The sequence below is a fragment of the Gymnoscopelus braueri genome, assembly GCF_963280865.1.
Source record: "Gymnoscopelus braueri genome assembly, chromosome: 7".
Taxonomy (NCBI): Eukaryota; Metazoa; Chordata; class Actinopteri; order Myctophiformes; family Myctophidae; genus Gymnoscopelus; species Gymnoscopelus braueri.
Window position 1 is genome coordinate 20692569 of NC_137608.1, and position 25781 is coordinate 20718349.

The 25781-nt window shown below is 45.3% G+C and overlaps 1 protein-coding gene across 1 annotated transcript in view; it reads left to right on the forward strand.

The window, feature by feature from the left end:
• Positions 1-25781, forward strand: part of LOC308088312 (ADP-ribosylation factor-like protein 15) — a 181478-nt gene that overhangs the window by 56497 nt on the left and 99200 nt on the right. Inside the window, exons 2-3 of the mRNA XM_080432716.1 lie at positions 16619-16809; positions 18796-18848. Of these exons, the coding sequence (XP_080288842.1) occupies positions 16619-16809; positions 18796-18848 (244 nt within the window). The remainder of the gene's footprint in view (positions 1-16618; positions 16810-18795; positions 18849-25781) is intronic.

Genomic DNA, 25781 nt, shown 5'->3' on the forward strand with positions numbered 1-25781 from the left:
ATAACAAGGGAAATCTTTCACCATACAGTATTAGAGTATATTAGGCATGTAACGATTTATCGTAAGATTCAAACTGGTGACAATTTAAATCGATTTGATAAAAAATGTATCGCGATGCAAACAGCAGAGGGCGCATAAAAAAAGAGGATCTTTGTAAGAGAATTGATAAAAAAGAGTTTTCAGTCATTTGCTACTGTATTGAAAGAGAAAGAGAAAAGAGAAAACACAGTATTTTAAACAAAAAAAAGAGAGAGAGAGAAGAAAACACTGGATTTGTGTAAAAAAAAAAAGGAAAATATTCACAGTCATTAATTTTGTCTGGGATAAAAAATGTGAAATCGTATTGTGAACCTAGTATGGTAATTCGAATCGTATCGTGAGTTGAGTGAATCGTCACATGCCTACAGTATGCCTATTTGTAGGCAGCTATAAAAGCACTCACAATATCTAACGTGTAAAGAATGATAATGCCCACCCTCAAGAATCAGTATCTCGGGCAACTTGCACTTTGGAGATGCTGCTGCCAATTGTGGGCTTCTGTGCTGTCAGTAAAACAAAGTAATCAGACACGATCCAGGACTGCATGGAGTCAAATCTACTTTAGAAAGGGCTCAGATACAAAACATTTCCACTCAAAATAACTTGCAGAAAGAATGTAGGCTAAATTCCACATAGCCAAACGGGAATATTATTGATCGATTCATTGAATACGATTAAAGCTGGATTTCGACTGCAGCTTTAGACAGAAATATAAACAGCACAAGGTACATCAGACATTTGAGATAATGAAATTATATGTATTTGGCTGCGGACCCCATCTCAAAATATTTAGTTCCAGGGACCCCCCCCCAGAAGCAAAGATTTGCACAAATTGTCATGCTTTTTCAAAAATAGCAGATATACAAGCTCATAGCTATGAGCTTGTATATCTGCTATTTTTGAATAGCCAAAGTATAAAATAATGGTTAAAGTGGTTAGAATCGAAAATGACAGATGCTTTTCCCCGTCTTAATGGGTTAAACGATACTCAATGGTTGTGATGCCTGACCGCACTTCCTTTCCCTGAACATGTTCGGGTCCTCCTCCCTGGCGTCAGTGTGAATCATTGAGGCCTATTGATGGCTTCCCCGTTTGTTTTCACATCCCCTCTGTAGGGTCTGGAAAATAGAGGATTTAAAAAAATAATTGTCCTCCTCTGCCTTTATAGCAGTCCATCATAAACTGACCCCCAAAGAAGGGAAAAGGCTGTTCTCGTCTCTCCTCTCCTCCTAAACGGCACACTAGATGTGTTCAGTGGGGTCATTGGGGATGCTGAGAATGATGGCGGTGTTTGTATGATGTGATGTAAAGAATGGACCCCTCCATTAAGGAATCAAAGCCTTTCCATATCCTGTGAGATTCTGTTTGAATTGAAAAGGCCTTTCCAGTGCGTTCCCCCACTTGTCAACCTAATTCTCGGCCACTGCACAATGTATAAAAACAGATTTATTGTTCAGTTGGTCCCCATCAGTTTTTTTTGTCTCAATGGGGCCTAGAAATAGTTGAAGGGAGGGGCTTTTCACATTTAATGGAAATGTTCTTAAGCTAGGAAACTTTCCCACACTTGTTTCAGAGAGAACAGGGGCCCTAAGATTTGTTTTTATTAAAAATCGACGCCGATAGATGCTGTATGAAAATGTGCGATAACTGATGTAAGTGGGACAAGTGCTCCCCCATCTACCCACCCTCTTTATGTCTATGAGATGGGGCGCCCCCCACCCCCCTTGGTTCTTGCACATTGGTTTCTGGGCCTTCAAAAGGGGGCCCCTCAGGCTTTGATCCTCTATATGGGTGCGGAAAAACATCTTTTTGCCCTACACTGTGCCCAGGAAGCCAAATTTTCTGCCGCCACCGTATGCTAATGCAGCCGAGCTAATCACCCGTCCCAATTACAAGATTTATATTCTGCAATGGCGCCCAATGGCTTGCACCCCCCACCTATTCCCTTCCATTCTGTGGCCCCCCATCCACCCTTCTGGATTTCCTGTGGCGTAAAGGTGTCTCTCTGTCTGTGAATGCAGCTGCCTCGCCACCTCGCCCCTCGCTTTCTTCTATAAAGAGAGAGGGTACCATGAAAACATTCCTGTGGGTGGGCCCCCTTACGGCCGTCCCTCTCATTCTTTATCTAATGTACTTCAACAGTAAATGTCCTGAAGCACACTCTCGGCTCCAAGGTAGGCTTCAGACAGATAGATGTTAAAGCATTGTTGGGGGGAACAGTCACGGCTCTGCAACCCCCTCAGGCTGTCTGTAAAACCTGCTGTTTGGATCATATTTCTCCTGTCAATATTTCCCCCACCCACCCACCTAACATCCCGCCACCTCCACCCTGTTTTGAGGTCTCACTCCATACAAGCGCTTTCATAACTTCTGCAATGAAACGGGCCAACCCACACCAACTGTGAGAATGCAGTGCTTGCTCATCTCCTGTCCTTTTCACATTCTTGCTTGTTTTCAATCTCTTACAAAGTTGCATGTGTGTGTGTGTATTTGTGACTTTTCAAAACATAGATGAAGATCATGGGGTGCAAGTGAATGTCTTTTTTGCCTCTTTGCTCAGTTTGAGGGAGAGTTGGTTGGGCTGAACCAGGAGAGTAAGATGTAACCTTGTCCTACCCAGCCTCATGCTTCTGGCCTGGCTCAATGGGATAAACGCAGTCTGTGCAGCACTGTCTGAAACTCCCAGAGCTCTTGTATCCATCCCAGGTTCTCCTCAGGTGAACTCTTCCTGAGTTTTTTTTACCAGCTTCTGGAGGAAGCTGGTCTATATTCAGTCGCTTCGCTAGTAGTAACTTTTTCATGACTTTCTCCTTATTGGCTGTCCTTCAGAGAATGGGAAGGCATTGGGGACTCCCCATTGGCTTAAAGTTTAAGCCAATGGGGAGTCCGCAATGCCTTCCCATTCTCTGAATGGGCGTAAGAGCTCCGGTCCGGAAGGCAGTTCGTCCCATAGCTTGCGGGGCCATGGTGACAGTCTTTTACATAAACACGCTAATAAACAGCTGACAGTTGTGGAAATCGAAAAACGGGCTTCGCTGTTCCGTGCACATGGTAATGGTCAATGGCTGTGTGCAAATGCAGATCAATTTCTCCAGCCACTGAGGAGAACCGGGCAGAAGAGATTTTGGCCTCACCACCGACCACCGGGACAGAGCTTTGTAGAATTATAGGAGGATACAGTATATGTTTTGGTAATGTTTAGTAAGATGCAAGAGTCATGACAGTACTTTTCAAGGGGTTTAGCTTGGCACAAGCTGGGTATAATATGACTGTGTCATTCTTGTTTTTTCCTTTTTGGGGGGTACACCGTCTTTCCAATAAGATGACTAGACAGTGACTTGTTAACATTGTTAACCTTAAGTTAGCCAATTTCCTCTGGCTGATTAGCCACTACTCGGAGGAAAATGTATGCGAGCTTACATGTGCAGTCTGCTCTCTAAAGAAGGTGGATGGATGGGGGTGTCCGGGTGGCGCAGGGGTAAATTTCCTGCCCACCACTGTGGAGACTGGAGTTTGAATCCTCCATGCTGCATCCGGCTCGGCCGGGCGCTCCAACGAGCTCAATTGGCTGTGTGTTTGCGGATGAGATCTCGGTCACTACATTAGAGACTCCATTAGAGACTCCATTAAAGACTCCTACTGGTTGGTCGGGGTACCTGTTCAGTGGGAGCGGAACTGAGAATAATAGTGTGTTCCTCTGCATGCATTACATTCTCCCAGGCGGTTCTGGACAACCGCCTATCCGACCGACTCGACGCCGGGCATCGCACTCCCGTTGGTCTTCGCCGTAGTATGCGCCGAGTTGGAAGTCGTCGTTGAATTTTTTATGACATCAGATGACATCTGGTTTTGATGACATGATCCATATCTCCATATGTGGACATCTGGGAAGTTCTAGTCAACCAGACCTCCATATCTGCCTATATATGGCCATATTGGTCAGATCGGCGGTTCTGGACAACCGGATCTCTATATGCCCATATATCGGACCGACTAGACGCCGGGCACGGCACTCCTTCAAGTTTTCAGTGACGCACACGCCGAGTTTGAAGTCGGCCGGTTCTCGAGATATGTGAACTACACACACGGACAGAGATTTCACCTTGACTAAATGTGGAGAAAATGAAAAATCGATTACACAGATTTAGATTTTTAACTTTGAATCTAGAAGCATACTGTATGTATACATTCATAATAGTATGCATGACGTTTAAACTCTGTTGCAAGACATCTCCTTTGTGTAGGACTGACGGGTGCCCTCTCATCAGCTCTACTTGTCCCACAAATGAGTATGGCCCGGGGCTCTAAAAGACAGCTAGAGATGCCAGGTTGACCAAGCAGGATTTGACCCGTAGGGGTGCAACAGTTAATGGAACTAATTGATTTAATGGATCATTAGAAATAATTTAACGAGATAATCAATAATAATCTCTCTGTTTTGGACATGTCATTATAGGTCAAAGATTTAAAAATGTACGCGTTATGAGCTTGTAGATCTGCTATTTTCATTATTTTTGGGATTGTGTGACGAAGTAGAAAAATAGGGCTTAATTGGTTAAAGTTAATTGATACATTGATATATAAATGTAATAAATATATAAAAACACTCGATTAATCGAAAAAGTTATAATCAATAGTTGCACCCCTTAATGTGTATCCCTTGATACGTTTTGTAGACTATTTTATGGTATCACATGCTATATACAGTGAAGCTTATGTTTTGCATAGTCAATGTTGCTATATGTTCTACACATACAGTGAAGTCTATGTTGTGTACACTCTATTTTACTGTATCACGTGCTATACAGTGAAGTAACATTTTGTATACTGTAGTCTATTTTACTGTATGGAACACATGCTATACAGTGACGTTTACGTTTTATATCTATTTTGTACTGTAACACATGCTATACAGTGACGTTTACGTTTGATATCTATTTTGTACTGTAACACATGCTATACAGTGATGTTTATGTTTTATATCTATATTGTACTGTAACACATGCTATACGCTGACGTTTGCTGGAGTAAGATTGAGCTGTCAAAATGCTGTCAGTGAAGTCTGTAAATCCTGTAGTCTCCAACTCCTTTAGATTTTGCTGCATTGAACGACATACGATTTGTTGCATGCATTGCACACTCCCGATGTGATTGTTTAAGCAAACCAGTTTTTGCAAAGCATTTCTTATGGCTTTGGACATGGCCAACTCGGAATAGTCTGCGCGCGATTGCGCACACACACACACACACACACACACACACACACGCGTGTGAGTGTTTTATATGGGTATGTATGTGAACCGTGGCGGCGGGCACTTACTGCCACATCCAGATGGTGCTGGAAACAAACAGGGCTACGCTGTAGGAACCCTCAATAGGGCCGTCTAGACTGGCCCCTGACCAGACAGATACAGCCTCCCATCAAATTAGCGTTTGTCAGATTTATGGTAATGGTCCGCAACAGTCTTCCTGTCAGTGACATCAAGATTTACAGCACTGACCCCCCCCCCCCCCCCCCACCCACACACACACACACACACACACACACACACACACACACACACACACACACACACACACACACACACACACACACACACACACACACACACACACACACACACACACACACACACACACACACAAACACACCATCTCCCCACCACCCACCCACACTCCATGCGCTTTCTTCGTCCCACTGTGCCCCCTGCATACACACACCCATCCATACTACCAGCCTCCATCCCTCACTCTTTGCCCTCTGCCCATGTTACTGAGCAATACTTGGGCGTTCATGCTGCATGTGTGGGTGCATGTGTGTCGGCAAGGTTACTCGGTAGAGGCCGAGGCTGTGAAATGTCCCTGCACTCCAGTCGGGGTGGCAGAACCCACCCAAAAGACCCCCCCGCCGGGCCACCTTCCAGAACAATGGGTTTCCTGCTAATCCTCTGTGATGAAGTTGGAGTGTTTGTGAGCGATGAATGGGGTGAGATGGTGGACAGTTGGGGGAGTACTAGGGGAAATGGTTAACCATATGAACCCTGCCGTCCCTGTTCTGGGTGAACATTCAGTGAAAATACCCAAAAACTACACGTGACGCTCGCTTTGAGGGTTTGTAGATCGGCTATTGTCGGTGAAGGGATTTGGTCTAGAGGGAGGAAAAAGGAGCGGACCAATTATGGAGCCCTGGGGGACACTGGTCAACTAAGTATATACTATAGGGTGGTTATGGTGGTGCAGTTTGCCGCGAGCTGGGAAGTGGGGGGTGTTGGATGGAGTGTATGTTAGTGGCGGTGTGGTGAGTGTGTGTGTTGGGGGGGGGGGGGGGGGATGTATGTGGACTGGATTTGCATCCCCCCTCTCTTTCATGTTGGCGTTTTCGGGACGTAACCCAATCCCCGAGCCCTGGCGCTAGTGAGCCCAGTGGGAAAGGCTTCCTGACAGATATCCCGTCCATTCTCGGCCCAAATGTTTTTCCAGGGCTGCTCCTCCGCCTTTGATCTGGCGTCCACTCACCACGCAGGGTCACAAGCTACCATGTTAGGCCAACGCTGGAGCTTCTCACTGAAAAAGTTGGAGGGAGGGAGAGAGAGACAGCGAGAGAAATGAGAGAGAAGGGGGGTGGGGGGGGGGGGGGTGTCCCAGGTCTCAACCTTTTCCTTTTTGTTGTTTTCCCTTTCTTCCAAGTTTTGCCCCTCATTCGCCCCAGAGTCTAGACCTGTTCCTGCCCTCCCTTTTACACTAATATTGTTTTTCTATTCCACTACCTCTGCCGTCTTGGTTGTTTCAGGAGCACTTCAACCTAAACACTGCAATATGTACCCTATGGCCGAAACACAATGTCTTTTGTGGAGAGAGAGTAGGGGAGTGACATGGCAGCAAATGGTCCGGCCGATTGGGAATCGAACCGGGAACTGACTGTCGAAGCATTAAAGCCCATGTGGTGTGCGGCCTAACCACTAGAATATCGGGTCACCATGCCTAAAAACAATGGGGCTCAAATGTGATATTTCTGGTTTTGATTGTCAAGTGCTCAAGGCTGTTGTTGGTCATTCCTAATGACAGTGAATGATGTTTCATTCCCAGTTAACATTCCGTGTACTGTGTTAAAAAAAAGTTACATTGTGTAGCTTAATATCATTTTAGTAAATTACCCGAAAGTTTTGATTTCAAGTCCTGAAATGTGTAGCTTCTGATTCCCCAGCCTCCTGATTGCTGTGTGTTGAAAGAGAAAGCTGGGGGGCGCTGTAGCTTTACTCTATGGCTGTGTGTGTGTGTGTGTGTGTGTGTGTGTGTGTGTGTGTGTGTGTGTGTGTGTGTGTGTGTGTGTGTGTGTGTGTGTGTGTGTGTGTGTGTGTGTGTGTGTGTGTGTGTGTGTGTGTGTGTGTGTGTGTGTGTGTGTGTGTGTGTGTGTGTGTGTGTGTGTGTGTGTGCGTGCGTGCGTGCGTGCGTGCGCGCGCGAGCGAGCGTGCATGCATGCATGCATGGATGACTGTGTGTGCGTGCGTGTGTGTTCAGGCTTGTTTCCTTGTCCAGACTCCTTAGCGTCACAGCAGTAGTGTTCAGACTCTGAAACAGGGAGCCAGACAGAGGAGGGATGAGTGAAATGGGTAAGAGAGGGTGAAGGGACGAGGGACAGAACGATGGAGAGAGAGAGAGTTGATATTGCTTTGGGATGAGGGGATGATGTTGTGCCTGCAAAACAGTGACAAGCAAATCAGCTTTAAACAGGACCCCCCCCCACACGCACGCACGCACACACGCACGCAGGATGGTGAGTTGTTTTGCCAACTTAAGTAAGATACGGTCTACTTCACCAGACGGGCTCCAGACAGGGTCATCTTGTTATTGCTGTACGTTTTGTCTCTCATCTCAGCCCAGTATAGGGCATCCCCACTCTGTGGATGTCGACAATGGGCGCGTCCAGCATCCCGTGAATATTCTGTACAGCTTCATTTGTATGTTTGAACCATGGACTTAAGAGTGAAATATATCTCCTGAGCACTACAACGTAATCGTCCTGTGTGTGTCTGTGCATGTGCGCACGCGTCAAGGGTGTAAGTGTGTGGGTGTGTTTGCACGCGGATCTATTTCTGATGTCGGGGATAATGAATGGCACCTGTTTAGTGTCCTTAGTTGGCCATCGTTTTGAATGTGCAGTAAATCTTGGATTTCATCACCCTGCAGCCACACTTGAAAGCGCAGCACCACGCCGGCTGCCAAAGCCACATTGCATTCGCTTTATCTCGCAATTAGGCTTTAAGGAGCCAGTCAATCACGGCCTGTAACGGCAAGCATCGCTCCTCACGCCTCCGGTGTCGTCTCGCTCGCCCTCTCGGAGGGGAGGAGAACGCGCTGCAAAGTGGGGAAAGGTGACTGCGGAGGTGGAGGGTGGGGATGCTATCAAAACACACAGGACGACGAGAGCAACCAGACGACTCGCACCGATATGTACTGTGTGTTTTAGTTGAATTGTGGAAAAGAAGAGGTGTGTGTGTGTGTGTGTGTGTGTGTGTGTGTGTGTGTGTGTGTGTGTGTGTGTGTGTGTGTGTGTGTGTGTGTGTGTGTGTGTGTGTGTGTGTGTGTGTGTGTGTGTGTGTGTGTGTGTGTGTGTGTGTGTGTGTGTGTGTGTGTGTGATGGTCAAATGGTTAGCGGTTGGTGGGTTAACAGCACACGGGAAGAACCCAGTGAGCAGCCTTATGTGTCTAGCATGTCTCTCTCGCCCCTTAACGACAATGGCATGCAGTGCCCCACCCCCACCACCCCCCCCCCCCCTCCACCCCCACTCCCAACAGCCCCCCCCCACACCCACTGGCCTCACTGTACTGAGCTCTGCTATGTGTCCCACCGTGCACCACCCCCCTGCCTGGCTTCAAAGCGGCAAATAACAACAACAACTGAAGGGGTGGGGTGGGGAGAGAAGATGAATGAGGATGAATGAATGTGCCCCCTGCCACCCCCCCAACCCCCCCCCCCCCCCACTCCACCCTCCGTCCTTCTTCCCTGCCCCCCCCCCTTTAACTCCACCACCCCTCCTATCCCTTCTTCCTTCCATCCCTTGCCTAACTGCCTTCCAGCAGCCTGCCCTTCTTCCCCCCCCACCACGATTTCTGCAGGCCTGTGTTATGACTGTGGCCGGTGTGTATTACACACATATCTGTTAGCGCCGCTGCTCCGTCGGGGACGCCCATATAAAGGACTGTCATCTCCAAAGGTCAGGAGTGAGCCCTGCACACAAGTGTTGTCCCGACATCAGGTCTGGAAAAAAAAAAAAGGGCTGTTTGCCCATCCCTGTCCCAGTGTCCTATGTCTGTCTGTCTGTCTGTCTGTCTGTCTGTTTGTGGTGGCTGTCATTCCCAGAGGCCACTGTCTCCAATGTCCTTTCCCTTTTCCCCCACCAAACCCCCCCCCCCCCCCGTTCTTCGCCAGTTTCACCGCCTGCTGGAACTCAAGATACCAGGGGCTTGTGTAATCTGGCAGCCATGGAGGAAGTCATGGTTTTGGGGTTCTGGCATGTCTAACCATGGGTAGTGCTGCCTGGAGGGAAAGAAAACAAGTGATACCACCGCTTAATCCGTTAGGTCCGGGAACGCATCTGTGTCATTTTTTGGATTTCTTTGAGCTATTCAAAAATAGCAGATATACAAGCTCATAGTGTGGCACCGAGTGCTGCGCTATGAGCTTGTAGATCTGCTATTTGTTTTTAAATCGTGATCTGTGCTTCTGGGGGGGTCCCTGGAACAACATATTTTGAGATGGGGGTCCGCGGCCAAATACATATCATTTTGGGGGTCCTTGACATGGAAAAGTCGGAGCACCTCTGATATAGCAACATACTGTTAGGGGCGGCAGTGGCTCAGGGGTAGAGTGGCCGGTAGAGCGGCTGGATGGAAACCGTGAGGTTCCCAGTTCGATCCCGGACTCCCCCAGATTTAGTATCGAAGTGTCCTTGAGCAACACACTGATCTCCTAATTGCTCCCGATGAGCAGGTTGGTGCCTTGCATGGTTTCCTCCACCATCGGTGTATGAATGTGTGAATGTAACGCACGATCTATGTATAGCGCTTTGGATAAAAGCACTATATAAATGCACCATTTACTGTTAGGATTTAGAAAACATTTTTAAATATGTATTTTGCACAAACTTTATTAAAAAAATGGCAGATATACAAGCTCATAGCCGCGCTATGAGCTTGTATATCTGAATTTTTTTTAATAGCCAAATAAATCTTATAATGACTCAGATGCGTTGCCCGGTCTTAGTGGATTAACAGCCATCGTCACTGATTAGCGCCTCCACTGAGCCCAGTGTGAGGAGTTCAAGCATATCGGTTGATGCGTAACCTAGCTTGTTGAGGGGAAGTGCGCCTTGCCACAGGCGTGCTGGGCAAAGACGTGACCTACTGCGCTGTCTTTGGTCGCAAGTGTCCTGGCTGTGCTTGAGTGAGTGTGTGTGTGTGTGTGTGTGTGTGTGTGTGTGTGTGTGTGTGTGTGTGTGTGTGTGTGTGTGTACATTACGTTGCTGTTGGGCGGAAAACCTCTGACTTTTTGAGTTTTTTTCCGTAAATTAGCGCCCTACTTGATCATACTACAGCATCACACGAAAGCATCAAAAGTAGCAGATCCACAAGCTCAGAACACGGCGCGAAGCGACACGTTTTGAGCTTTTGAATTTGAATCCTGAAAAGAATAACAGTATTGGACATAATGAGGTTTCCATGCGACAATATGCATGTTTGTGATTGTGTAAGAAGAGCTAAATGCTATAAGTGACGTCTTCATGTCGGTCGTCAGATTAAAATCACATCACAATAAAATCGTCATGTGAATTAAAGATCAACATATCGTCACAATACAAAAATGTAAGGATTAAAATGAACACCAAATTGTATGAGCTATTGGCAGTTAATGTTCTGCAATACCCAACTAATTGCCTGTACAAGGATGCATAACTTGTTATCTCAACACAACACGTCTCCGTAATGTAATTTGTACTACTACTATTATTGTTAGATGGCCAGTCGAGTTTATTTCATGGAGTTTACCTTAATAACATTCTACATTCTACAGTGGAAATTCTCCTGTGGTGGTCTACACATCACTGGTTCTCAACATGGGGTCCGGGAACCCCCCCTTCTAGGGGGTCCTCAGCTAAATGATTGATAGGAACCAAATGGATCTCCTCCGGGTCTGTGACTCTTGAGAGTGCTGCTCCTAATTGTTAGGATGGGTAAATGCAGAGGACAGATTTCACGCTTGTGCAAATGTACAACAGTGACAAAGTAGTTGTGGGAACTAAATTATTATTTTGTACACGACCACGACCCCCCACAATAATCATATTTGAACTGGGGATCCCCACCGTGACGACAAGCACTTGGAATTGTAAGCATTGCATTTAGTTTGACTCGGTTCCACAGATAAATATTGTGAAAATAGCCGAACTACAAGATCAGCAAGATCGGCTATTTTCACAATGTTTGCCTCTCTCTTATGTAATATTTGACAATTTGGCCAATTTTGTATTAGAAAAGTGCAGATACCCTGTATACACGTTACTTATACTGTATGTTGGTTTGTTTATTGTTGAGTGAGAAAATAATGTTGCACATTAAGCTAATCATCTGGGCATCCCCCAAAACAATTTGGGGACCCCGACCCCCAGTTCGGGAACCACTGACGTAGAACATTTTGTTTTGGGCTGTTTGCTGTGGTTTAACCATTCCCGCTCACGAGACCGTTCCGTAACTGAAGCACAAGCTCTCTGCGTATGGTAACAGAGTGCTTGACGAGCTGTCTCGATTTGGAACGTGGCGTCATGCTGATACTCTACAGAGGTGTCTCCGCGGTGGCCAGAGTACGAGAGTGAAACGTGAACTGGTTAGGCTTCCCCCTAACCCACGTTTTATTACCTCTAAAAATACGCGGTGGTTGTCTAAAAAGAGGCTGGCTCTTCTTGACAGCCGCGTCAGGTGAATAAGCACCGCTGATGGCCCATGGCCCGGACAGAACTGCCTCGCTCCAGTTCTTTCCAATTACATCTTAACCTTTTTGGCTTGTTGTGATGGACCTGGCAGAGTTTGGTTCCGCTGTGTGATAATAACACTGATGGATTTTTCACATGTTAATAGCATGCAAAGCAACGGCGGCTTCTTTGGACGGGGAGTTTGATTACATAGTGATTCTACAGCTTGGTCAGTGGCAGTGCTGCACCAGACCATACCTGTAAACACAGCTATTTATCTCAGTTTTCCAACTTATCTTAACGTTCTCCAGTAGTGCTCCAGTAATTCAATTTAACGGCTCCTTATTTGTTTGAGCCTTTGCACCACATTGTGGCCCAGCTACAGTATGCAGCTGCATGGCCTAGCCCTTCACGGCCAGTGGGCTATACCAGCAATGTGTCTCTGCCAGGCTTGGACCTCCGCCAAGAGGCCTAATTATATCACCCGTTTGATGTCTTGACAGCTTTTTCAAATTGAAGGTTGGGGGGGGCCTTTTTCACTTTCCTTATGTCATGCACCTTTTAGGGAGACATTTCATCTGAAAATGCAGCCGGACCATGTCAGGGCCGATATTTATTCCCAGCAGTGTTCTTCATTTACATAAAACCTAGCTAATCAGCTTTCACAACAACAATGAGGTAACGTCTCGCCGAGGTCTTTCAGGAAAGCACGATTAAAACGTGTGCCAATCCTATAAGAGGCAGTCAATCAATTAAGCATTTGGGATTGGTCGAAGTTTATGGAGAGCATCTTGGCAAGGGGTTTATCAGGTTGTATTTGTTTTGTCCTGAAAATTGCCCTCTTTTTCATGGACCTGGATCTGAGTAGCCTCAATCAAAAACTAAAGCTGAACAAGAGGCTGTGAAGGCAAAGAGCCTTTGAGCACATCCTCAAACATCATTGTCATTTCCGCTTGCTTTGATTGTTACAGTAGCTCAATTATTTGAATAACTATTTACTATGTACACAGTGTCTAGTCTAGTCTTCCCCTATGAAATGGGTCTAAGCTGCCGGGCATGCTCACCGGGTTAATAGAGTTGCTCACCACGGGACAGTCTCATTTGAGCTCTCTGTTTTAGCGACATGGCGCGGGGACTCTCCAGATCCTTTAAAGTGTGGCCGACTGGGAGGGGCAGGACTTGGAAGTCGGCGAAGGGGGTTCTGGACATATTTATTTTTCTCCTGTGAGCCTTTTGACCAAGCGCTCCTCGTCAATCTTCCGCTGTCAAAGAGGGCCAGAGGTGGGACCTCTCTTCTCTCTCTCTCTCTCTCACAGGGGGCCCCCTGTGTGCCTGGGGGCCCCCCCGGGGGTCAGGCCCTGGATGCTCCTTCGGCAACTGTTGTGAAGTTTGCACTGTACGGGGAGGGAGAGGCGGGGGGCAGTCATCCCGACCTCCCGTGCTCATGGGAACCTGGCTGGCACCTCTGGCTCCAAGCCCACACAAAGCCCATTCGGACCACCACCACCTCTGCTGGGGGTGGGGGGGGGGGGGCGCCAAGTCAGTGAGGTAACGGTCATTGAAGATGAAAATATGTTTGGGGGGGGGGGGGTGCAGGGGTGGATGCTGTCCTTCCTTTCCCCACAAATACCCCACTAACCACCAACCCTCTACCCTCGACACCACTCTCCTCTCATCCCTCCTCACCTCCAACCCTCACTTTCCCTCCCGGGGGATTTAATCGGCCGGTGATTCCTGACCCCTCAGATCATTGACAGCTGAAGGGCACATTTCAACCAGCACACAAATCTGTACATGGGCCACACCTGACACTGGCGTGTAGGGAGGGGGGTAGGGGGGGGTCAGGGGCAGACGGAGACAACAGCAATGGAAGACAGAGAGAGAGGAGAGAGAGAAAGAGAATGACCTCATCAAACCATCAGACCAAACTTTTACATGTGTTCCCCTCTCTGACACGCGTGTGTTTCTGATCTCTAGCCATTCTTCTGAGGAGGGGGAAATGTTTCCTGTTTGAGCAGACCCGACGGGTTCAAGCAGGAGTCGGGGGGGTCGGGTTGCTCGACCGTCGTCTGGTTCCGTTGAAGCAGATTCCTCCACATCTCCATCAAACGGCAGCGCTGTTTTGGCACGGCCCTGAAGAGTGACCCTGGTGGTCGCCGGCGTCTGGGGGCCTGGGGGAGACTCCAGTCCAACGTGCCCTCTGAGCCACTTCTGTGTTGTGTATTCTATGTTCTGCGCCCCCCCCCCCCCCCCCCCCAGTCTGGCAGAAGCAATGGAGAGCACGCTCCGTAATAACGAAAAAAGACAACATTGTGCGCTCATTCGGGCCACCTCATTCAAGTCGAGACAGGAAATGAAATGAAAGTAAGACCCTTGAATTTCTTTATGATATGCGTTTTTTGCTCGAGAAAGCACGAGCCTGAAGGTGATAAAAGTGGGAGCCTCAACTTTTCCCCCCCTGAGCCCAGCTTCTGCACGCTTTGCCAAATGATACTTGACAGTGCAGACGAAAACACTTTGTTTGTTTATCCTCTCTCTTGTTTACATGTGCTTCTCCCTGGTAAGGTATGCCTTTTTATGGCATGCCGAAGCACACCTGGAGATTGTGCTTGTGACTGGCAGTTTCTCATGCACCGGTGTGTGTGTGTGTGTGTGTGTGTGTGTGTGTGTGTGTGTGTGTGTGTGTGTGTGTGTGTGTGTGTGTGTGTGTGTGTGCGTGCGTGCGTGTGTGCGCGTGTGTGCGTGCGTGCGTGCGTGCGTGTGTGTTGTTTTTTTCTTCTTTCCTATGGGAGCGCCTTGATTGAGCCGAGTCGGACTCTGCTGTGCTGAACAGCAGAACAGCTCTCTGCTGACAAGAGCAGTATGCAACCTTGCGCTGGTGCTCTTCCACCTGAAATCTGATACAGTTGATGGGGAAAGGGAGAGAGAGAGAGAGAGACACGGAGAGACAAACAGGGTCTCTGCCCTGCCTTGTCCAGACTGGTCCCCGTCCTGCTAATAAAAGAGATCTCTTTTTAGTTCTGGATACTGATCTCTCTCCACACAAGCTTTAAAGATCTCATTCACGGTTCACACTGCATTTGCCCCTTAATGTCTCACAGCAGGCCCCCAGTTCCAGGCTGTGATTCATGGACTGACAGGTCTGCCTGTGGCTGCCATGAGGGCCCAATCAGACAGGGTACCCCCCCTCCCCCTCCCCCCCCACCTAACCAACACACACACACACACACACACACACACACACACACACACACACACACACACACACACACACACACACACACACACACACACACACACACACACACACACAGTGTAGACACAAACACGTCACGCGGCAGTCAGATTGTGTGAGCGCACGCACACACACACGTACACAAGCTGGTCAAACGCACACAAGCGCCAACGCAGAGTAACAGACCTTTTCCCACTCTCGCTGTCTCGTTCTCTCACACAGACTTTGCACATAATCAAGACACAACCCTTCCTGAATGCTCCCACAACTTGTTTAATATTTTGAATGTATACCTTTGGTGAAACTGCTCATTCCCTTTTACAATAGAAAAGTATGGAAAAGTATTAAAAATGCTTTTTTAAGAGAGTGCAGTGCATGCCCTGCTCCACTGAGCGGGCCACTCCACGTGAGCCGACAGTGATCCGGAGAGGGTTGAGTGGGCCATCGGCATATAGACAGGACACTGAAGAGAAGTCTCTGACCAGTTTCAATGCCAGCCTTAATCCCTTAAGACCGGGAACGCATCTGTGTCATTTTAAGATTTCTTTGGCTATTAAAAAAATAGCAGATATAAAAGCTCATAGCCGCGGCACCGAGTGCAGCGGTATGAGCTTGTAGATCTGCTATTTTTTTTTTGCAAATCTTTGAATATATGTTTTAAAGCGAACATTTTTAACTCCGATCTGTGGTTCTGGGCGTCCCTGGAACAACATATTTTGAGATGGGGGTCCACGGCCAAATACATATCATTTTCTAAAACATTTTTAGACATGTTTTTGGCCGACGGACCCCATGTCAAAATGTTTTGTTCCAGGGACCTCCCAGAAGCAAAGATTTGAATTTAAAAAGTTCGCTTTAAAAAATATATAAATATATAAAAAAAATTGCACACATTTTGTAGATTTTTCAAAAATAGTGCTTGTATATCTGCTATTTTTGAATAGCCAAAAAAATTACACAGATTCCCTTATTGATTGGGTTAACATGTCTGCTTGTGGCCGACGGGGGCTTGAGACTGAATCACATCACAGTCTCTACTGTAGATGGTGTACTGGTTCTGTTTTTCAGTGAGGATGTGTGTTGGTTGTGTTACGAAGATGTTGATAAAGGAAAACGGTATCTTCTCTCACCCTGGAACAACTGTCATGTACTGTACATAGTCAGAGGAAAAGCAAAGGGTAACCCCCCCCCCCCCCACCCCCCCTTATAGAATTTGTAAGCAAGTAGAAATGTGCCTGATTGAGAACTTCGTATTTTATGTTTTCTGTATCAGACCTGTGTCGTTGGATTGTTTTGTGTTTAAATGTTATTATCACATGTCTACTGTACACTATGTTACTCCACTATTAAAGGAGCATGTTGTGCGTTTTCGTTTCAGTGTTTCCGGGCACTGTGCTGTAAAGGACCTCCGCCGCCAAGACCAGAGTATGACGTGGTATGCATCGGCATGACAGGTGCCGGAAAGACCAGCCTGCTGTCACGCCTTTGCAGCGAGGGCAGTGAGGGCGTCTTTCCTACCACAGGTGAGACGAGGGCGGGCAGTGGACACCCAGTGGTGTCCTCCTGGAAGTGAACATATACAAGCTCATAGATATACAAGCTCATAGCTCATATTAAGCTCGCTCTATGAGCTTGTAGATCTGCAAATCTTTGAATATATATATATGTCAATTTTTACTCAAAACTTTGCTTCTGGGGGTCCCTGGATCAAAAATATTTTGAAATGGGGGGGGCGGGGGTCCGCGGTCCGTGGACAAATCATTTTGGGGGGTCCTTGGCGTGAAAAAAGTTTGAGAACCACTGATTTTAAAGCAACATAATTTTCTTTTTTAACTGTCAGGATTTAGAAGACGGAAATCCCAGAAGCAAAGATTTGAGTCAAAAATATTCGTCGTTGTGAGCTCGTCGATCTGCTATTTCTGCTAAAGCTTTCCCACAATACGGATGCTTGGGTTTAAGTGGTTAAGTTAATACTGTTAGCAGTGCACCGTGCAGGTATTGGAGCATGGGAGCGTTGGAAAATCACAGCCACATACCTATGTGTTCCAGAGTCCCCTGATATCGACAACAGCACAGCTAAGCCGTTTATCTCTAACCCACACTCTTCTACGAAACACCACCAAGCTACTTAAAGGAGTAGTTCACCCAAACATTTTCTTATTTTCTATCAATTACACGGCCCATGAAGCCTTGAATTCATGGAGGTGAATAATTTTTTGTCACATTTGATGACCGAGTCATCGGTCAGTAGGAGACCCAATTGGGTCTCCTACTGAGTCTCCTACCGGGAGAATAATTGATAGAAAATAAGTCATTTTTGGGGTGAACTACCCCTTTAAGTGTGTGTCAGAAGCTTCAGGGTTGTACATCTCTCACCTGCAAAAGAAAACAACCCGCTTCCTGTATACATAGCATAAAACCCTCAAGGAGATGGCCATCAATCTTCACTTCATCCACGATTACTGTAGGCTTTTGCAGGAATCCCACTGTGTGTTTTTTCGTCATTGGCCACTTTAGCCGTTTGTGGCTAAATATAAAGAAACCCCCAGCTGTACTAGACTAAGTGTACACTTCACAGAAGGGAGGAGTGACCACCTGTGTCCACCTCAAAAGGACATCAATAGAAGAAAATACTGACTGTTATTTACTTTTGTGTAGAGTTGTGGTACACAGTAAATCCTCAGTGTTAAATCCGGGAGTGTAATGGGTCCATTTGGTTACATTTGTGCACTGCTGGAGTTATACACGTCAACACAAGGGATCGTGTCAGGCGACCTTCTCTCAATGGGTTTGGAGATTTAGCGGTCTCTGTCTGCCAACAGCTGCACAGCAGAGGACATTATTTATAAGCAAGGGAGTTCCTGAGGTTCTCTCCACCTCTTACCTTTAGCTTCTATGAATTTTGAGTTCAGGAACGTGCCAACAAACCAGAGCAGGGCTTTTTGTGGTTTCGATCAGGCGGTCTGGACTGGCTTACGGGCTCTTCAGGACCTGTCCCTTATGTATGAACACTCGCAGGCAGATAAATCCCATTAGCACTATTTGAAGGACGTTTTATTCTCATTTTATTCTGTTTAGTTGGTTTTGTGCATTGCCAGCCCTGAGAAACCACTGTAACCAACCGCATAATACATAGTAGCACTTTAGTCACGAGTGCTGTCTTCCACCAACCTCAACACAGAAGAAGAAGAGAAAAAAAAGAAAGAAAGGAAAAAAAACATGGTTCTGTTTAGTTAACCCCGACACCAGAACAGTTCCTTTGTTTTCTTTTCATTTACCACATACACTGTTAGCTCTGTGGGTGATTCTTAGCTGGTGGTTTGGAAAAGGTACGTCAAATATTCTGACAAAAGGGATTTTGTGAAATCCAGTCCCTTTGTTGCTGTTGAGGACATGAGTCTATATCACCCAAAATGCCTTGTCGGTGCTGTCAGTTCCCCCTGGATATTGTACTAACAATAAAATTATCATTATACAATGGTTTTCACAGTGACATCTAAAATAAAATGGCATTTACAATCTTTTTCTGTTCTTATTTTCCTTTCTTAGTTTCAGCATTAAAGCAGTGCCATTTCCAAATGCCATCTTGAACGTAAAGGAACTTGGAGGTAAGGTACTTGCCACCTCATCAGCGTTCATTCACGCTAATGCTTCAGCGCCACACTTAGCATTTGCCACATTATCTTTCTTTGTTTATTTTGAGGAAAAAAAATATCAAGCAACACTTGCAGTACTTTAGAAAAACTAATTTATCTTGAAAACTTAGCGGGGACAATGGACAGTGTCCCCCAACTGTCCCCCAATTAGCTACAAAGCTAAATGTCTCATATTGATATTATATTCTATTGGGCTACATTTCTAAATGAGTAGTTGAGTAGTGAAAATATATCCCTTCATTTAAGAAGCAATAATATACGTGTTATGAATGAATTACTCTCAGCCTGAACTTGGAAATCCAAAGAATAACAATAAAGATATCCATGATGCACATTACATTATGGCGTGACCTGTTGTCAGTCTATCAGTCCTATATTTTCTAGTTTTTGTTTGAATTCTCTATTACAGTTACACAAGTTACACAAAATACAGATCAACCCTGACAAAATATTTGAGGTTGGTGCATCAAATGACAGCAAAACCAATGCTGTTTTTAAAGTTATGCTTCCCCCCCCCCCTTTTTTTGGCTTTTCTGCCTTTATTGATAGTATGTTAGTGAAGATGTACAGGGAGGTGGGAGAGAGAGACAGGGAGAGACACACAGCAACGGTCGTCGGGAATGGGACTCAAACCCGTGACGTGCTGTCAGGCTATACTATAGCCTAGGTGCCCGGACCGCTAGGCCAGCGATCCGGGCCACCAACGCTGTTTTTGATGAGACTGCACACTGGTCAGGATATGAGTTTCAATGGATGTAGTCACAACAAGCTCTTGTTAATTGGTTAAATATTTATAAAACCCACAGACAGACAAACAAAGCCTCACAAACATTTTTTGTAGTTTTTGTTTTATAGCCTATCTACAAGCTTGTCACATCGTGATGTCTTGTGAGCTTGTAGATCAACTATTTCTGCTACTTTTGCGCAACAGTGTCACATACCAAAGTATAAAATAGGGTAATGATTTATGAAAAAAAAAAAAAAAGATGATACAAGATTTCCGCCCCGACAGTGACGATATGAGGAACACATCATTGGGAATGATTCCTGGAAATGAGCAACACTCGATGAAGCTGTTTGAGTTTTAACAAGCAGCGATTGGAGATCTCAAGGAGAAGATAAACAGAGCAAAGGCAATGAGGGGTGTCCACAGTGAGGAAGGGAGAAAAGAGATAAATTACCCCCCACCGACCCCTCACCTCCTTACAACGCCACAATTTATGATTTTGTTGAGACTTCAAAGTAATTTATGTTGTTTTGTCCACGCCAGGCATGTGACAGGTGCAGTGCATGTTTTGTAAAGCAGGCCAACCTAGCCTCCCCGAAACATGAACACGCACACGCACACGCACACACACACGCACACGCACACGCACACACACACACACACACACACACACAGAGAGAGGCGGTTGGAGACCACCAACGAGGGAGCTACCAAATTTGGACAGAGCTCGTTGGGAGGTTCACAAAAGAGGGTTTCCTGGACTGGGTCAAAGCCCGTCTGGTGGGATATTATTGTGGTTGGAAAAACACTGGTCCCACGCTTGACGCACTTGATTTAGTGGAGGTGGGCTGCCACCCCAGCAAAAAGATGATGAAATAAGCTCTCCCCGTCTCTCTCTCTAACCCCCACCTCCCTATTCACACCCTCTCTTACTCCCCCTTCTCCCTTTCTTGTAAATACACACAGCCAAGGAATTTGAGCGATTTATGGTGCCATCCGTTATGGATAGACGGGCGACGGTAAAAACAAGCAGATATTTGCACGCTTCTACTGACCGCTGCTGGGTCGTGCTTGAGGCGAAATGTGCTTTTTGACGCTTGGCCCCTTTGTTTGGCTCAGTGGAAGTGTGCTGTCCCTGAGCACCAAAGTGTTTATGAGTTTCATCTTGAGGTGGGAGGGATGGGTCGTATACTCTTGCTCAATGTCCCCCTCGTCGGGATTCACAGTCAAGTTGATATTTCTTCTTCTTCTTCTTCTTCATCTGCGGGATCCCAGTCGGGCCATTTCAGTTGTCTTGGCACTCGCCCTGTAGCCTCTCCGCCTGTCCCCGCCCAAAAACTGGACGTTGTTTTCCTCACGCCACGTCAAGTGTCGTCCAGTCCGCTAAGTATGTGGGTCAAGTTCACTGCAGTGCACCCTTAGAGCGAGCCATCAAATCTCTCTCTAAAACAGTGGCGGCTGGTGGATTGGTGCTACACCAAAAATTAAGGCCAATAACATGTTTATCACACTAGTTTATTTTGATAGGCCCTGCCCTAGGCTATATAGTCATTCATTTGTGAAAGACAGACATAAACTAATGGCATGAGCAAAAAATTATGATTAAGTATTACACCTTTTTGTACTTAAAGGCTAATAATAAAATGCTGCTGTAGCCTATTATATTATCCATTGCATTTAGAAGTTAGGCCATTTTATATTTACAATCTACAAGAATTTTGGTATGAAAACCAGCATTCTTAATCCTGCATCATACAAACCAAACACTGTGTGTAAATCGGTTAAGAACTCAGCAAGTTGTGGTGCTTTTTCATGCCTCAATAAGCTCAGTTTATACAGTACACGACGGTATGGCGCGCCGAAAATCGGTGATCTACAAACCCACAACATGTCGCATCCGCGACGCGTTGTGGGCTTGTAGATCAACGATACCCTAGTGCGTTGAAGCATAACTTGGCATGGGGTGCACGCCGGGAAAAAAATCATTACACCACTGCCGAGGACTGAGGGTTTGAACGAAAATCAAGTGGAAGGCAGCCTTATTCTTCCACTGTGTAGTTGTAACAGTCTACTCCTGTATACTGTCTTCCTCCTGACCTCTTTCTTGCAACTTTAAGACAAGCGAACACGCTTGATTTATTTTATGTGTTGCGATACTGCACCGGTGACGCACAGACTTCCATATTCCTGGCCTCTCAATCTTTGTACCTTACAATACCTTAGTGGCTTGTTCCCTTCAATGAACCTTGACTTACGTCTGAGTTGTACTTAGCTGTGTGCTGGTGTCGCGCACTGAAAATAGACAATCTACGATCTCACAACACAGCATGCTATGACATGTAGTTCTACTCCTTTCTGTGCGTGACTCCTTCGCGCAACAACATACAGTATTGTTTTCAACAGTTATTTTTGTAGCACACTTTTTATGCAACGGTTTGACTTTGATGTTAATGTTTGGGGTGCCAGTTAGGCCATTGCCTAACACGATTTAGCCCAGTTTGGACAAAACCGCTTTTTAAAAAAGCCATCCGTAAAAGGATTTAACAGAACAAATAAAGTAAAGTAAAAACAAACCTTAAAACCATATAAACTTGGCTTGGTTACCCTAAAAAGAGCAGCACAGTCAAATTCCCCAAACCCTCAGTTTAAATACTGCTGTTTAAAAAAGCTAAATGAAATAACCCACAGCCTTTACCTCCTCCGAAAAAAAAGCAGAACACAAAGGTACTGAAGTAGTTAAAGGTGAAAAAAAAATTGTCCACACAATTTTCTACAACACGTGAGCTTGTACATTGGCTATGTTCGGCAAGCGACAAGTATAAAGGCTTTAAGGTAATGGGAAGACGTGCTTAATGAGGTGCATGAGGAAGTTTCGTACTCGTATATCTTTACACTCTTATGTTTTTTCTTGTAAATGAATGCCCCTACTTTATAGTACGTCCCGCAAAGTAGCAAAAATAGCGGATCTACCGAATAGTATTAACAAGAGCTTGTGAATAAAATAACTACATTTGATCCATTTCAACACAGTTCTTTCTTCCATTTCCTGAAAAGTAACCATTTTGGACATACAAGGTTTCCACCTGACAGGGAGGGGATATTGTATTGTGGCATTTCCTTTGATAAAAACATCTCTTAGGTGTCAGAAGACAGGAGGTCATGCAATGGGCAGTTAATCTATACATTCTATACGTCTATTACTGGTGTTCATTATAGTGACAACCAGCAATAGCGTCACTTGTTTCGCCGTGGCTCTGTAGGAGGCTAGCAAATCGCAGAGGTTAGCCAATTGCAGACATGCAAGTTTGCCGGTACAAGCCGGTCGATTACCAAAATATTAATTTATGACAACATACTCCAAAACCCTCAAACTAGGAAAATTCGTGGGCACTATGTAACTTTTTTTCTCATTGAATAAAATGTAATTTTGTCCAATCTGTATGGTAGAGTATGTTAATACAATATAACTTATACAATTTGGCGTGGTTGTATTTTGTCTCCCTGCTCTTCTTTTGAGACATTTAGATGGTGTCAAAGGTCATGTCTCATGTAGACATGGGATCTGACGCTAATTTATGACCTGATGGTCAAGATTCAATTTATCCCCTGAGCAAGCAGGCAGCTTTAATGTCTGCGCACATTCAACTCAGTGAGCAGGCTTTAGCCCCTTTTACAGTCGAATATAGTCTTGAAATCACAGACATAAGAGTTGCCGAAGGAAATAACATATTTTATGTAAACTCACAAGTCAGACTCTAACTGCTTCGCTCAGATAAAGAGTGAGGACAATCTCCCAGCTTTCCTTGTGAAATTTGTGTGGAATAATTTAGAGTTAAACAAAAAACTTGAGTAAAAGTATCAATACTGCCATGCAGAAACACAAAAAACGTACTTGAGTAAAAGTACAAAAGTATTGTTGAGTACGCGACGCGTTGTGAGCTTGTAGATAGCTTTGGATATTAAGCTTTGGCTTTAAATAGGGCTGAAGTGCCAAATGTATGTTTTGTAATATTAATCAAAATCGACAAAGTAACTAAAGTTTTCAAATAATTGTAGTGGAGTAAAAGTACAATATTTGCGAGAGAGAGAGAGAGAGAGAGAGAGAGAGAGAGAGAGAGAGAGAGAGAGAGAGAGAGAGAGAGAGAGAGAGAGAGAGAGAGAGAGAGAGAGAGAGAGAGAGAGAGAGAGAGAGAGAGAGAGAGAGAGAGAGAGAGAGAGAGAGAGACTTTTAAACATATGCTCTGAGCTAGCCTGTGGGTGATTATTAGGAATCTGTTTCACTTTGTACTTTTGTTATTGGTGGCAAATGTATTAAGCTTTTTGATTTCTATTCTGCAAGTTGTCTCATTGTTTTTCTTGTTTCTTCTCTCTTCTTGTTCTCTGTTTTACTTTCCATCCTATTCCGTTCCGTTCCGTTTGTTAGTCATTTTTTATTAGCAATAACAACTTGAGAATTACCATCATGTTTTCTGTTTCAAATCTTTTTTTATTGTTAAGCGGTCCTCAACGACAATACCCACATATTTTATGTAAACTCACAAGTCAGACTCTAACCGCTTCGCTCAGCTAAAGAGTGAGGACAATCTCCCAGTTTTCCTTGTGACAATTGTGTGGAATAATTTAGAGTTTAACAAAAAACCTACATTGCAGAACCAATTTAGTGTAGCTCTTCATATTGGGATGGTGACATGATTGGTTTCCAAAGCGTACACACTGTAGCTTTGTTAGAGGTTGTTCTTGCCACTGTTCTAGCAACCACCTTGTATTAGTCCCCAGATGGTTGGTAGGTGGAGATATCCGATCGTCTATGTTTTGGGTGATTCATCCTCTATTCATCCTACTTAACCACATAATGTAGGCGAAGATTTGGGGGAAATAATGTGGACATTTTGGCAAGTTGTCTCATTGTTTTTCTTGTCGGTCTCTCTTCTTCTCTGTTTTACATTCCATCCTATTCCGTTCCGTTTGTTTGTCATTTTTTATTAGCAATAACAACTTGAGAATTACCTCTTCTTCTTCTTCTCTGTTTTGCATTCCATGCTATTACAATCCGTTCCGTTTCGTTGTAATCTTTTATTAGCAATAACAACTTGAGAATTACCATGTTGCTTTCAAAGGAGTCCTCAACGACAATACCACAACAACAACACTTTTACACAAAACATTTAACAAAAACAAAAATCGAATAGACAATCAAATGATACAAATGTGAGAAAAACTAAACAAAGCGAAACAACAAAAAACAATAACGACAAATAAAATAAATAATACTCCAAGCAGAGCACACAATTGGATGATTCATCCATAGATTGTAGAAAATTATCAATGTCAATGTCTTTAATCTCTCTCACCATCTCTCATTGCTGTCCTTTCTCACTGATTTTGGAACCCATCATCCAGCCCTCAGACACATGGTTATCCGATAAGAGTTGTGTTTGCTGTCATTGTTGGTGTGCTGAACCATTTTAACACCAGCGGGGTATAAATAGTCCATTTTAAAGTAGGCCGGTTTATCTTGTGCTCTCATGTTAGCCACTCACCGCCAAGGTGCAAGGCTGGTACAGGGGGGCATTGTCACCATCATGTCAGGCTGATCCCACACTATCACACTCATGCAGCAGTTAGAGGTCAAACTGAAAATCTGCTCCGAGATTGAAATACATTTCCGGCTAGAAGTGTTCATTGGCATTCGTAGACGGTTGCTCTGAGGTAGTGAGCTGTTCACTTTCGTTGCAGCTCTCTATAATTTTGCTGTTTCTGTGATTACATTAATTTCCTTGAGGTTTTAGTACACATTTAAGATGAAATGTGTCTTTTCCACTCTGATATTCCAACATGAACTCTAGTACACTTGTCCCATATCAAGGGTAGACTTGAGTCCTTTTTAGCAAGCTGTGCGTTGGCTGACATTGACACAACATTGCGTCCGGCTATCTCCCAGCTGCGTGCAGTGACAGAGTCTGGCGAGTATTTCCGACCCAGCTGGTGCCAGGTATGGGATTAGGTGGGAAGGGCATCACCAGCGACACAGGGAGGCATCCGTTAATGGCGTCTGAGCGCGTGCGAGCGTGTGTGTGTGTGTGTGTGTTTGCGTGTGCTCACGCCTGGGCAGTGACGTCGAGTCTAGACGGACCATCTCAGCGCGCGCGTGCATGACA